General features: G+C 31.3%; 1 protein-coding gene across 8 annotated transcripts in view; it reads right to left on the reverse strand.

Annotated features, from left to right (window-relative positions):
- The window catches only part of GALNT13 (polypeptide N-acetylgalactosaminyltransferase 13), a 431,627-nt gene that overhangs the window by 156,497 nt on the left and 258,807 nt on the right, over positions 1–16,323 (reverse strand). For all 8 annotated transcript variants that reach the window (XM_036237890.1, XM_036237891.1, XM_036237892.1 and 5 more), the window contains one exon: positions 6,287–6,404. In XM_036237890.1, the coding sequence (XP_036093783.1) occupies positions 6,287–6,404 (118 nt within the window). The remainder of the gene's footprint in view (positions 1–6,286; positions 6,405–16,323) is intronic.

Raw genomic sequence — 16,323 nt, forward strand, 5'->3', positions numbered from 1 at the left:
AGAAGACCTTTATTAGGTTGAAAAAGTTCCCTGGAATAATTAGTCTGCTCAGGGGGCCTTTTTACTGCTTTTGCTCTTTTTGTTTTTTAATAAAGGGAAAATTTTTGATTTTGTTAAATACTTTTCTTGCATCTATTCAGATAATCATTTGATTTTTCTTTTTTGATTTGTTAACTTAGTAAATTACATTGATTTTTAAATTAAATTTATTGGGATGACACTGGTTAATAAAATTAAATAGGTTTCAAGTGTACAATTCAATAATATGTCATACATATATTGCACTGTGTATTCACCACCCAAAGTCAAATCTCCTTCTGTCACCATATATTTGACCCCTTTACCTTTTTCTACCTCCCCTCCTCTGGTAAACTCTAAATTGTTGTCTGTGTCCATGAATTTTTTGTTAGTTTGTTCATTTGTTGGTTTCAGTTTTATATCCTACTTATGTGAAATAATATGATTTTCAACAATAATTGATTTTTGAATATTAAATTAGCCTTCCGTTACTGAGATGAACTTCACTTAGTCATGATGTATTTTCATTTTACATGTTAAGCAGACTGCTTTGCTAAAGTTTTATTTAGAATTCTTACATCTATGTTTCTGAGGAATATTTGTTTGCAGTTTTCTGTTCTTGTAATGTCTATTAAGTTTCACTATTTGAGTAATTGTGAACTCATAAAATGAGTTAAGAGGTTATTATCTCCTCTTCAATTTGCTGTAAGTTTGTGTGGAACTGTTCTTATTTCTACCTATATTTGGTAGAAGTGAAGTCATCTGACAATGGAATTTGCTTTGTGAAAAGTGTTTTTTTAAACTACAAATGTCATTTCTTTACTAGATATAGAACTATTTGATTGATCTAGTTCTTATGAACTTTAATAGTGTGTATCTTTTAGGGAAGTTGTCTATTTTATCAAGGTTGTCAAGTTTATTGGCATAATGTGGTTAACATTATTTTATAATACTTTAAATATCTGTAGAATCCATAATGTCACTTTTCTCATTCCCAATTTTGGAATTTGTGTCTTCTCTTAATAAGTTTAGCTAGAAATTTATCAATTTTATTAATCTCAAGGAAACAGCTTTTGGTTTCATTGCTTTTATCTAAACATTTTCTCTTTTATATTTCATAATTTCTGCTTTGATCTTTATTATTTCCTTGCTTTTACATATTTTGGGTTTATTTTCTTCCTTTTTTTTTCTAGTTTCTGAATGTGGAAGCTGGTCATAGATTTTAGATCTTTCTTATTTTCTTCTTTCTAGTACAGATGTTTAGTGCTATAAATTCCCCCTAAATATTGCTTTACTAGCCCCACAAACTTTGATACATTGTTTTTATTTTCATTTCATTCAAAATACTATTAATTTAATTTTGAACTTCTTTTTTGATCCATGGGTTACTGTATTATACAGTTTCCTGAGATCTACTCTATCCCATGCCTCCTGAATCAGTCTAGCTGGAGAGTGCAGGTACAATTGTTGGTCCTAAGTGAGCATTGAACAACGAAACTTCTAATCTTTCTGATGGTTCTTTACTAGACTTGGGTTACTTTCTCACACCTATGTGCTGACCAATACTTAATAATTGAGTTCTGAGTTCTGTCTGTGTAGCTTTCTCCTCTCCAGTACTTCATCTACAAAACTCTAGCTGCCTTTATCTTCCCACTCAGCTCCGTCTTCTTAATTCATAGAGTCCACTGGGACCTGCCTAGGTACCCTCTTCTGTTGCTGAAGCCTAGACACTGTCTCAAGACAGTAAGCTGAGGCAATTATAAGGCTCTCATTATTTGTGTCCCATATATCACAGACCACTGCCGTTGATGATTTGCTATTCAATATCTTAACAATTCTATTTCTTATATTTTATCTATTTTTTTATTGAGTTGTATATGTGTGTGAATCTATTATCTGTTACACCAAGTTTTACTTTATTAAAACTGATTATGAGTATAAGTAGACATTTTACACTCTAGTTTTTCAGGATATAATTAGTCATATCAAAGCATGTTGTAGCAGTGCTTTTCTTTTCTTCTTTCTAAAATTTAATCTCTTTTCTGAGGAGGGGAGTTTTAGAACCACATTTCATTAACAATTGGAGCAGCAGTACTTTATATAAATATTGCATATTCTGGCTTTAAAAATATTTACATGTACAGTCTCTTATTTTATTATCTATGGTCAAGGCCAGATTATTAAGGACAAGGTTGTTATTAAGTGAAGCTCAAGAGTGATTCAACTTGCTCAAAGCTGCACAGCTTGTAACCACTACAGCAGTAACACCTGCCATTTATGATATACTTTATGTGTGGTCAGTGCAGTGCTCAGCACTATATATATGATCTCATTTAATTGTCTAAAACATATAGGAAAGTGCTACAATAGTCCCTATTGTAGATATGAACAAACTAGAGCATAGGAGACATGCTACCTTACCTAAACTCACACAGCTAATAAGAGCCAGGGCTGGGACTTAAACTCAGGCTTCCTACCTTCTAGACAATGACTGTAACTGTCATTCTGCTTTTCATGGCAGTGGAACACTCTTCTGAGCCCTTTGCTGCCTTCTTTTTTTCTCATAACCTTAACTTGATCGACAATGACAGATTAGCTCTTTTTACAGTGAACAAAATTTTGTACATTCCAGAAATATTGTACGTTCTTGGAAATATTGCTCCTATACTATTGTTCATGAAAGGCCAAGACTTTTGCTGGTGATGCTTGTTATGTGGCACTTACGCTGACGTCAGGGATATTATTTAAAGATAGATGACACTTTAGATGTTAAATTTATATTATATTAGGGTTGTTTTGTCATCAATTTTTATATGGATATTCATTTTTGAGTTCTACCTATCTAATTTCTCAACACTTACTAATCTACAAGATCTACCATTTCGTATTGCTCCCCTTTCCTTATTTTTCTCTTTAAAATTATCACTGATACATTTAATATATTTTACTTTTCCTACTTATTGTCTAACTCCTTCACTAAAAGTTTCATAAAGACAAATAGTTTTGTCAGTTTTGTTCACTACCATATCCCCTACACCTATTAAATAGAAACTCAATAAATATTGTTTAATAAATTCACATTTGTATTTATACAGTCTTGTTAGGATTCATGTTATTTTGATAATTGTGTAATGGAGTAGAGAGTAATATCTGAGACTAAATTTTCAGATGCACTGGGATCTACCAGTACATATTTTCACTGCTATTGGATGTATAAAACCTGTCAAAAGAGGTTAAAGCCTACAAGAGGAAGATAAGATCATTACATGAAACAAATCTCAGAATTGTGGAGGAAGATCACATTTGCATGTAAGTGTCTCCTCTCTCTCCTGATAATACCATCAGCTGTTATGACTGACATGTTATGAAGGCATGAATCTTAATGAGGAGATAGCAGCGTAGTAGTTAAAATATCCTTTAGAATGCCGAGTTTCAATTCTCAACAATTCCACTTGCTCTATAAATATTAGAAGTCACTATTATTTTATGACCATAATTTATATCCTGAAACTTCAAGGTATTTTTCAGCCCTGTAAAACTGTGTTCAAACATATTGCGTGCAAGAGACTGGTTGTATCTCTCTTGGGAGGTATAGTTTTCATCACATTTTCAATGTCTGTCAGTACTTAATACCCAGGGCAACAAAGACCAAGTGATACTGTTATAAATAAATCTGCAAAAATGTGTTCATTTAGGTTGGTCTAAACTCCTTTAAGTCCAGCTAGAATCCTAATATTTTGGAAGCCCTTAATAGTTCTATGTTTTTTACTTACCTTCGGACCTACATAAACCAGAGCTACAAAACAGAGATAACCTCACTATGATTACAATCACCTTTACAAGTTGAGGTTAAGTGATTTGCCAACACTAACATGACAGAGACAAGAAAACCTCATACATAAATTTATTATTTTTTTAAATCACATTTCATTGTCAATACCTCTGTAGCTCACTCATAGGAATGTGGTTCTTTGAGAGTAAAAGCATCATGCCTTATTCATTTTTGTGGCCTCAGCATCTGGAAAGTGTAAAGCTAAAGCATGTACTACATGTTCAATATGTGTTGGGTGTATAATGATTGAGTTGAATATTAATCTCAGGTCTTCTGATTATAAATCCTCAACATAGTATCATTTCATTATGTCACACATCTTTTCATGAAATAAATCTAAAGGGGAGTCTCATTCCTTAGTTAATATACTTTTCTAGTATTTTCTCTTACTCAATATCTATCTTCCTTGTCTAGGGTACTATTAAGCAAACACATATCCATGTCATGGAAAGTAAAGATGAATCAAGAGTCTAATAGAAAGCAAAATATATAGTTTGTTTCTTTTAAAAGCATATGTAAACTAAAGATAATATGCTTTAAAACATTTGAAAAAGTTCCTTATAAGTATTTTATTTCTGAATAATCTTAAACAACTAATACCAGTAAGCCTCCTACATCGTTTTCTAAAGATCTGAACATTTTTATGGCTACGTATTCCACTCGCTCTGTCCCCTGGTATCTATGTTAAATATTATCAAATTCTCAAATCTTCCTTTTTTTGATACATTTATACCTCTGCTGCATTTTCTGATCACATTCTTCTATTTTATCATTCCACTAAAGTACTTTCTAACATATCTTTCAATCAGTTAAAGAGCATCCTTCCAATCTGGGAGCTATGTAATGAAAGTAAGGGAGCTTATTGGCAAAGAATCAAGCTTAACAGATGCAAAGAAAAGAAGTGAATAAAAATCTTAGGAAAGAACGAAAAAAGTGGGCAATAGTATCACAGATAATAGTAATATTGCTATGTTGATTTTTTTCCCTTATGTAAATCACAGTGCAGCATCCAAGGAATATTGGCTAATGAATGTGTAAATGCTTTCATATTACATCTAAGGGGAAGAGCAAATTGTTTTTAAGCTTTTAAATATTCTTTCTTCCTTTTATCCTTCCTTTCTCTTTTCTTTCTTTTCCCTTTCCTTCTCTCCCTCTTCCTCTCTCTCTTCTATTCCTTTTTTCTTCTTCACTTTTAGAACTACACTTATGAAAAGGTTGGGTTCCAAAATTCCCCAAAGGTTGCACATAGATGTATCATGCACCTGATGGCAAGAAGACATTCTCGAGAATGTTACAAAGTCTTGTGGGGCAAATTCCATCAGACTATAAGTATATAAGCAAATATAGGAAGAATAAAATTTCATTAACTAATGATCTCCTCAGACATTTGACTATAGAGAAGATTTATAGGCCAAAAAAAAAAAAAAAGTATAACAAGGCCACACTAGTGCTTCTAGAATAATTCAGATTATACAAGATCCATTAAATTACACATTATATAAATTCAAAGTAATTCTCATCCTAAATTTTTGACATTTTCTTACACAATGTCAGAAATATTTATATTATGTTAGTGAAAAGCAAACTACTTTCTAAATGAGAAATTAAAAGGCATAACTCCTGAACTTATAAGTATATTGAAATTAATAATTTCATTGCAGAAATAATTTTGGCAAAATAATTATGTTTCAAATATTTCATGTTAAATTCTAAAAATAAAAAACAGTATTATTAACTTATTTTATTTGAAAAATGATACTATATGTGGTTTGAAGAAAGAACAGTATATTAGCACTTGTTAATTTGGACACATATGGGTCCGTATTTTAAATTTACAAATATAACAAAATATTAAAATTTCTTATATGCTTCTTAATATCTTATATATGAGGGATTAATCCTAAATTTTTATTTACTTGAAAGGTCATTTAATAAGTGAATTTGCATTATTTAAAGTCATTCATCAAAATGTCAATGATTGCAAAAATAGTAATGCTACTTACAGAATTATACAGAATTCCTCTCACCAAAGGTTATTCTAAAAGTTATTTGGTAATAACCTTAAGCGGCACTTGCAAATTCAGATAAAATAAAAATTTCCACGTTTCAGTTTAAAAACACAAAGTGATTTTATAGGGTAATGCTTTTTTGAAATAATAAAGTGCTTCTTTGTTTCAAACACAGAAAGTCCTAATGTCTCTGCACTATGAATAAAAATTATTTTCAAAACCTTAAAAATACCTATAATTTCCCATTTAACATTAAATATTGCATGCAAAAGGTCTAGCAAAGCTTCTAAGTAAGTATTAAAATGACCGACTGATCAGTAATTTGCATTGCTTCACAAAAAAGATTTGACAGTAAATTACTGGGTTTATAAGTGCATGCTACAGAATAGTATGCTCAGAGTCAAAAAATAAAGTAAAATGCAATTACCCTAAAAGACATTTCAAGATTCTCTCCACCCCAGATATCCATTCCTGCATCGTAAGTTCCTATCTCTTCAAAGTAGTTTCTGTCAATAGAAAATAGGCCACCAGCCATAGTAGGGGTCCTAGTTGAAAAAAAAACAAAAAGAAAAGAATATCTTTTGAAAACAATGTGTGGAGTTTAATAAGACTGCAGCAAATATTTTTGAGACATTTTAAATTAAAAAAAAATACTCAAAAATCTGAAACTGTAAACATAAAGCCAAGGTGTAAAAAGTTTTAAACTTAATAAATAGCATTTTAGTTCACTTTTTTGTAAAACTAAATTTTACTATGTTTTTCTTATCGGTGATCAAATATACACATGGAAGAGAAGTTAGTGCTCTTAGCACTCCTCTAAGAGATTAACTGGTCATGAAACTACCTGTTGTGATCTTTTGTCACCTAATTATAAATTATTTTACAGTGAACTATAGAAGCCTGTGGAAATCATTTCTCTATGAAAAGCTCTATATTCTATTTAAATACAAAAAAATATTAAATGCTATAAAATGTTTATAAGCAATAAATATCTAATGAGAATTACAAAAGTATTTTTAACTTAAGAACTTTACATCGAATTGTTTATTCTTCTGTTTACATAATTGAAGTGATAGAGTTAATCACACAACCCTAGAATAAATATAAATCCTGTATGCTACCTGGAGGTTTAAAGGAAATTTAGCACAGATTCTCAAACTTTTTCCTAGAAAAAAAATTTATCTTTAAAAACTACAAAGTCAGATGTTAAGCTTTAAAAAGATTAATTATTAATTAATTTTAAAACATCATTAAAATTAAAGTTAATGGTTGATATGTGAACTATACAAGTCTTTCAACACAAGCAGTGTAAATTGAAACATAAAAAAAAAATTCTAGTTGTTCACAACTGGATCTATCTATACAGGCAATGATTATTTCTGAATATTAATTGTAGTATAGTGGTTTTCAATGTTTGAAGTACATTAGCAGCACCTGAGACATCTTTTAAAAGTACATTTCCATGCTTGAGTACCATTCTCCACAGATCCAGATTTAATCTGCCTTGGGTGGAGCCAGACCTTTGGTGTCCTGGAAAGTTCCCAGGTGATTCTAATATGCTGCTAAAGATGAGAAACACTGATCTAATAACTTAGATTTGGAAGGCTCATCTGAGATTGTTAAAACACCAAATGTTTTGCTCTTGAAATTATATCCTCTTTCACCACAGGATATGCTTGTGTTTTCTAAGTGAACAGTATAGTCACTGAAAAAAAACATCAAATAATATTGTACTTGGATGGCTACCATATTGCAAAGTTCCCCCCTCTTCCCAGTGCTCTCACTGTTTTATATTCAGGTAATTAACTGTCTATCATTTAGAGTACCACAAGCTCGCTTAGTCTCAGAGATGTTTTATTACTTCTTATCTTGCTGAGTTCAAGTCATGAACAGTATCACTGGCCTTCTAAGTTATAATGAGAAATACTAACCAAGCTAAACAGATGGTAATTATGGTAGCCACAACCCTCACCTGACAGGGGTTTTGGAACTCTACGGCAATAACTATACATGGTATTACAGTGCTGGATACTCTAATATAATGAAGAACAAAATGGCTGCAATAATCCTATCATAATGAAACCAAGTGCTTAAGAATGTTAAGTGATGCATTTTTAATGACCAGTTCAGAGTGCCTATCCACTTATCTATTTACTAATAAAGTGCTAATGCATTAAAGTTAAATATGCATATTGATTTTCTTCTTGCATTTGATCATAATTGCTATAAATATGTGAGAAATGTATAATAAATGGCTCTAATAAATTATATATTTAACTATAAGAATGGCTCAAATAAGTTTCATTTATGCTTGAAAAGTAGTAAAAATAATATTATAGTCCCTCGGGGGAAAAAAAAAAAAAACCCTGTAGTTTTGAAGGCAAATGTTCTCTCAAAGAACATTTGTCTTTGCAATGTCAAATAGTCTAGGGGTCATGCCTTAATGATAACTACAGCCAAACCAGTGTTATGCAGTATGTTCTGCTCTGAGTCAATTGCTCTTTAACATTCTAATGAACTAATACATATGCTTGTGTGGACGTGTATTCAGGATGCCTAGAAATTAAAAATTTTGATTATAGTTGAATTTGCTGAGATTATTTGCTTTTTAAGATTGTATCTGTACAGTGTCAAATCAACCAACTAAGTCAATTAATTTTGGAGGAAAAAACATAATCGGCTAAATAGTTGTGAACATTACCAATACACAGTAGGCAGGTGAAGAACTGAGTTAATATAAAAATAAGCATTTAGTATAGTGCCTGGTACATAATAAATATTTAATAAGGTTAAGTGACATATCTTTGCTTTTGTTGTTGCCGATGTTAATCATTCAAATAAAAGTCTTGGTTGTCCTTAACTGTAGCTCCCCATAAACACACTCTCATTTCAAATTTCAAAATCAGTTAGAATTACTTTGCAATTGAGATATTGAACTCTGAAATATGCCTCTCTGAACACAAATTTCTATCTTATAACCCCTCCAATTTCAATCCAATGGAAGTCATTTTTTAAATCCTTCATTGGTGACTTTGGTTCCTCAGCTATTCCATATTTTCACATAATAACCCCCTTCAGGAATTGTTTGCTTTTCTTCTCCTACCCTCTCTCTAGAAGATTCTGCCAAATCATGGAGAAACTAGCCTAGCATCCTAGGTTCTCTGTCCTTGCCTTATATAACCCAATTCTCTTTTTGTAAATATCAGCACCTGGGTAAACTTACCCCTTATTTCATCTATTTCTACTCCTAAGACCCAGAGAATCATTAAAAAGGTAATAAAATGAGGTCATTGGTCGTACTAGAAGTCCATGTTATTGGCTATCTGCTTAGTCCACAAACTGCTAACAATCCTTTTATCTGTGTTTATTTGTCACCCATCTCATTTTAACTGAATCTTTTCCAAAAGTTTTGGAATTTTCTCAAGAAACTGGAGATTAAGTCAATGCATAAAATCTAAACTTCTTCAATTATGAAATCTAAACACATACTCCCTCTTAGAGAGAGAGAGTGACAGCTAAGGGCACAAGAGTGAAGATACACATACATCTGAAAATGAAGATTATATATATATAATCTTCCTCTTGCCTTAGAGGAAAGACTATCTCCTCGGTCCTCTCACTGTGGGCTAGCATTTAATCTTGTATCTCCAGCTAACTCTTTTCTGACTACTCTTTCAGACACTTGCTCATTGACTATTATATTTATATTTTATGCCTTTAATTTCTAGATTGCCCACTTGAGCTTACAAAACTGCTCAATTAAGGTCTACCACTAATTCAAACTAGGAACATATATTTTGTATTCCCTTCACTGGTAACTTTATTGAAAGGATACTTTCTACATACTCCCTCAACTCCTCTTGACTGTCTAACTAGAATCTGGGTCCTGCTCACACCTCTACAACTTCTTTCTGAAAGAGCACATTGACTCTAAACTTCAATAGCTTTTCCTGAACATCTTTGAAAAAATTTAACACGATTCATCAGCCAGCCTCCCCACTTGAAATTCTTTTCACCTCTGACAACTATTGCATTGTTCTACAGGTATTTTTCCTTCTACTAACTAGATTATTCATGTTATGATTCTTATTGATGCCCCTCCCTCTTCCTTTCCTTTCCTGCCTATCAGGTTTTAGTTAAGTTCCTTGTTTAATATCCGTGAGGTGAGTATAATATATAATAATAGCATTGTTTTATAGATATGTGCATTTAATAATCACCTTCTTTTGTCCCCAAATGGAGTCCTCCTAAGGGTCTCTCCACAACTTTTTTCTTTGGATACTCTTTACCTGTATAAGTATGCCTTGTCACCTCTATGAGGCTGATTCCTAAACTGTGTTTCTCTTCTTCCTTGTTTCCTCTACATTGGCTGTGCTTTTTAAATTATTTGCTAGATGTTTTCTTTAGAAAAAAAAAAATCCTCTGACTTTGCTCAGTGTGTTTAACATAGAAATGAGAATGTGTTACCTACCCCCTTCCATATCTACTTCTCTTTCAATGTCATTTATTTCATTCCAGAGCTTTAACGTAACATAATGAAAACGCTTTTCAGCACCTTTCTTTTTTGTGCCTAATTCAATCATTTTTCAAACACTTTCAATTTTTTCCAAAGTAGTTTTGACTCTGATCTCTGTTCTCTGTTATCACAGCCACTATCCAATTTTAGTCCTCTCATTTCTAACCACGTGTTAATAATGGAATCCTCTTGCTTTTAGAGTCAGCTACTTTAAAAATGTATTCTATAAACCACAGCCAGATTATTGCTCCAAATCAAAACTCTTCTAAAATGTTAAACAGATGTTCAAAAACCTATTTTAAAGAATAAATTCCAGCTTCTTATCCTGGCTTCAGGGATCTGAAATCACCCAATGAGCTACTTCATTCCTTTTAACTATTTCCCTGTATTTAAAGTGTTTAGCTGTTACTAGCAAATGCTTCATACATTCTCATTTTGTTACATATGTTCGCACTCATTTATCACTTGAATTTTCCTTTGTAAATTCCCCTTATATGTTCAAACGTGTTCTATTCTTAGGCTATTATGAAGGTTATATATTTCATGCAGCCTGCCTGTATACAGCCTTTTTCTTTACAATCTGGATGTAATCTTCCCCTTCTGCCTTCTTCTATAGCATCTTGTTTCTTTCTATCAAGGCACTTGTCACTTCTTATTGAATATCGTATTTATATCTATGTACATTGTATGACTTCTATAAGTATAGCCAATATATTGGTTTAATAGTATTAGAATATTAATATATTTATTGAATAAATAAAATTTTAAAAATGAGCAATGTATTTCATGGCCACAAAACAATTTATTTGAAAGTTTAAATTATGCACATTTTTATTTCTGAAATTACAAACAAAATTCTTTGCTCATATATGCTAAATAGATGAATAACAAAAATGTCTTCACTGATTCTAGGATTTTAAAGGATTTATCATCTAATAGGAGTTTTGGGTGTTGAGTGTGACAGAATTTTAGAATTAAAGATATAAAGTTTTGTAATAATGTGGCATATATTTTAGATGTACAGAACTCCACAGACTTAAGGAACCAAATTTAGTCACAATGTGTTTAAATGACTTGTTCAAAGACCCCCAAGCAATTTGTGTCCTAGTTAAGAAAATAGTTTCTTTCCCTTCTTCTCTTTCTTCTCTTCCCACACACACACACTCTCTCATTCTCTCTCTATCTCTCTCTCTCTCTCTTGTTCTCTCTCTTTCTCCTCCTAATCATCTACCAACTAGTTATATCTCAATTCATCCATTTACCTTATACAGAAAATGATTTGAGGTAGCTAATTAGAAGTAAACTTTTCCTGATTTTAAGTTCCAAATTTATGCACCATGTTTTCGTGTGAATTTTAACACTGCTCTTCAAATCAATTTTTTTCGAAGTTATTGAAACATTATTTCTTCTCACTATTTTTTCCTTTGCTATATCAGAATTCTATGTAATCTTCTTGGCAAATAACCAAATCTCTGGAGAAAGAAAAAATCTAAATAAGATTCGAAAGACTATAGCTAAGCTTTAGGCTGTTATTTGCATTCGTCAAATATCACAATTTCTAGAGTGTTAGTGTTTAACTTTGTATTATTAATATTTCTCATATTATAAACCATAATTAAGAGAAATGATAAATATAAATATTTTATTATTCATGCACATGAAGCATGAGTAGTTGAAATATTCATATAATTTTGTTTTTTTAAATCATAAAATATATTGGCTTCATGTAGTTAAACATTTTGCAGGTTTAGAAGCCAAAGAAAAATTAGATGCTGCATGTCTCTCTTCTTTCTTCCTTATTCTGTACACTATACACAAATATAGAAAGCAGAAGAGAAAGAAAGCAAAGGTATAATAATTATTTTATTGGAGCAATAGATAATCAAATGTTGACTGTGATTAAAGGTCTTTACAGATTAAAAATGGGAAGGTTAGTGGACTATAGCACATCATAAGACTCATTCGAACATATATTTAGGTAAGAAGATGCAGCTTTCTGTAGAAAAGAAACTGTTATTGTTAATGGTTTATACTGGCTTAGGCTCTAACAAGAAAGCTTACTCAAATGCTGTTGAATCTATGGAACACAAACAGTTCAAAGCTATTTTTAAGGGACAAGAAAAAAAAATGTTTTGCTTAGTATAGGCAAATGGCTTTTTTTTTTTTTCCTGCCAAAGAACTAATTTACTGAAAGTATTGGAGTAAAATAACTTAACCTGTGCTTAAAGACCTATACGCCCCAAAAGGAGTAGTTATTTATTTTCCCTTTTTCATAATCCTGATAACAACTTTATAAAACCCTAAGCTTCTAAGAGGCTACATGGTAATTGGTCAAGTTTTAATCTTTCCTTTTACTTATAGTTTATGCACAAGAGGGATCAAAATGTGCAATGAGGCCAGCTGGAATCAGATGTTTTAAAACATTTTGGTTAATGTGATAAAATTATTTAGTATATTAACGTTATGTTTAATTCATCACCTTGGAAACTTTCTATACTACCACTAATTTCTTCTCATCTGAACAGACGGCTAGGAAAGTCTCAGGAATTATCCTCTAAACCATTGGAAAGTAATGTAATATAAACATGCTATTTTTCTCCAAAGAATGTAGATTCACAGATTTCATCTGAGGTGAGATCTTTTTCTCTCAAAATCAACATATATTATATTTTAACATGAATAGGTGAGAATGTTGAACAGTTGGACATTCCAGAGTTCAAATATTTCTTTCAGTCTTTGTTCTGTTCACAACCTTGACCTTTGTTCTGTTCATAACCTTGATCTTTCCTGTATGGTTGCTTTAGTAACTCCTATTGTAAAGAAGTGTCACAAAGACTTTGAGAGAATTTATCTATGCTTCTGTCCTCCAATTTAAAAGTATATTTTCACTAAACTGAGAAAAACCTAATGGAGAATATCTGACAGGTAAAAATTAAGAAATATATTATTAGTTGTTATTAAATAATAAGAAGCATTGCGATATACTTGTATAACATTCTACAGAATAAAATAAGTGTTTTCGATTTATTATGCTTACTAGAGGAACTATAAATTTAAATCAGTGACACTTTTTGGGTGAAACGAATTGGCAGAAGGTGTCAACAGTATTAAAATATTTCATATTGTCTGCATAATTCTAAAGAGACCACATTATATGCAGAGTATAGCTCAGAAGACACAATTGGCAAAAATAAATATAAATAAACTCTTAATTGACTTCAAACTATTAAAAATGAAAGAAAAGCTAAGTAAATAATTGAGATATTAGCAGCAATTAAAATTTTCATTTGTAAAAAAAAAATAATGGCATAGAAAAATACTCATGCTATGTCAACTTCTATTGTGGAGAAATGTATCTGGAAAGAAATATAACAAAATACTAACTAAAAGAGATGACTCATTGATGTTCAGTTTCATCATGTTTTCGGTACTTGTCACATTTATTTTTCAATGCATTTATGTTACATTATCAGAAATAAATTTAAAATAATTTCTTTCAAATACATTTTTTATTTAATATTATGAAGCACTTCATGAGTTAAGCAAAGCAGAGAGAATACTTTTCCACTTAATAGTTGAAAGACTGAGTAATTTCCCAATTGGAGGAGCATGCGGTAAAAGCCAGATCTTCCTAAGCCAGCTTCAATGCTTCTTTAATGATATCAGACTTCACAGATGCAGGAAATATATATACGTGGACATTCTATGAGTTTTTTAAAATAAAGGTGCAATATTATAATCTGAAGTGTTATTAATAGCTACTTATTTAGTCTTTTTTTGTAAATTCCTAATTTCAACTGAGAGAATAATAAATGTATGAGATCAGACAAATGTTTAAAAAAAAAAGAGGATACCAAAGTAAGTAAAATGTGTCAGGTATAAAAATTCATGGTTATGACTATGTTTGATTTATTATGATAGCAAGAATTAGAAGTTGTAAAACCTTTGTTTTGCTTTAGAAAGACATTGAACATAGTATTCCAAGTTAAAATGCAGAAAGTCATACTAAGAATATTAATAATAACTAAATGTAAATGCATGCCTCCATAAAGTGACTTATGTAAAAAAAGTTAAACAGAATTGATAAATATCATAGGTTATTAGTAAAGAAATCTACTTTAATCATTGAGAAATGAAAGAAATTAAAGTAGAAACTATTTATGGAGGGTTATCTACATGGAATAATTAAGAGACTAAAACAATCAATAAGATTAAAACTGGACTCTTTTCCAGAAGCACACATCACTGTAGCAATTGACATAATTTAACTACTGTGTATCCACACTCTGGCCACATATGCTGGACTCTTTCCCTTGCCCAGCATACATATGGCCAGTCCCAGACAGTGAGCAACTTTAGAGCAGAGATAGCCTAATTCATCTTTGTATGTGCAGAACCTAGTACAGTCTTAGTGTGTATTTGCATATAGAATCAAACTCATTTCAATAGCTTGAACCAAATTAACTCAAAAGTTATACATATTAGAAAAAAATGCATAATATACCCCAAAACTAATTAAATGATTTGGGAGATTATCTGCACTACCAGATAACTGATACTAGATGCTATTCCATTAGGTTACATATATGCATACTCATACAAAACTAATTTGTTTAACACTTTAAAACTCAACCATTAGCAGGCAGTAGCCTTTAAGTCAAAGGTCTCAAATTAAAAAAAAAAAAAATAGCCCAGTAAATAAGGTCAATATATGAAGCTGATTAGTTACGATCAGCATATTTCTCTCACCTTTGATTGGGACGCACATACAGAGAAATATTTCTCCAAGTGCAAGAATGATGACAAATAACAACTGATCCTCAGTCTTGGAATCAAGGACACACACACAAAAAGGAGCTTCAGGGGCTGTGCTAAACTTTTCACAACACTACGATACGGGCAGCTTCTGCTCAAGTCCTCCTGATGGTGTCAAGGAGGAACACCGGACCACTGTAGCAAGAGCTTCTAGTTCTCGAGAATAGCTAGAAATCCTGACTTTTATTTAAAATATATCATTTTTTAAATGCTAATTTTTTTTAAATGCAAACCACTACATAGGCCAATGAAAACACACCTACAACACAATTTGACACGTAAGCTCCTAGTTTATGACCTCTGATATAACAATTTGATTACTCTATTATAGAACAAATAATTGAGATATTCCTGAAAAGTCATAAAATTTGACTACTAAAATGTCAAGGAGAGTTTAATGATTAAAGAAAACTAAATACTCGGGATTCCATGCGTTATTAGTCTATGCTCATAATTTCAAAATACCAAGCATTTCACAAACTTCATTTATTATCCAAGTGAAAATGTCAAAGCTCAGAGGTCAACAATAGAATTACAAGTATAACCAATATAAACTTTACTTTAGATGTGGCATAACTAAGGTTAGGTCACAAGTTCAAGTTGGTTCTCTATGTATGCAGATGCACAATTGTGTTTCTAAATGATGACTAACTAGCCAATTACAGTCACTGTAAAGTTCTGTCTTAACTGACATTTTAATTGAAGGATTCCACTAAGAAAACTAAAATTTCAACCTCATTTTAATCATTTTAGCTATTCAGAATTCTGTTAATCAAGTAGGGGGAAAAAATGTCTCCAACACCTAAAATGATTTATCTGTTTGTACAAATGAGAGAAAAATGATCACATCTTCAAGTAATAGATTACAAGTACAAAGAAAGTTCATAGCTATGCTGATGAAAATTACCTGCAGGCTGTTACAACACAGCCTGTGAATTAATTAACCTTTTGCCATAAACATCTAGAAACTTCAGCAAAGACAGGTTTCTCTTTCTCTTGCTCCAGCTCCCTCGGCATTTTAGAACATGAAATATTGTGCAGTTACTGAGAGAAACAAAGAAAATATACTTAAATTTTATCAGCTGTCTGTGTTACTACAATGAAACCACATAAATTGTGTTAAAATATAGCAA

The sequence above is a fragment of the Rousettus aegyptiacus genome, unplaced genomic scaffold (assembly GCF_014176215.1).
Source record: "Rousettus aegyptiacus isolate mRouAeg1 unplaced genomic scaffold, mRouAeg1.p scaffold_m13_p_2, whole genome shotgun sequence".
NCBI classification, from domain to species: Eukaryota; Metazoa; Chordata; class Mammalia; order Chiroptera; family Pteropodidae; genus Rousettus; species Rousettus aegyptiacus.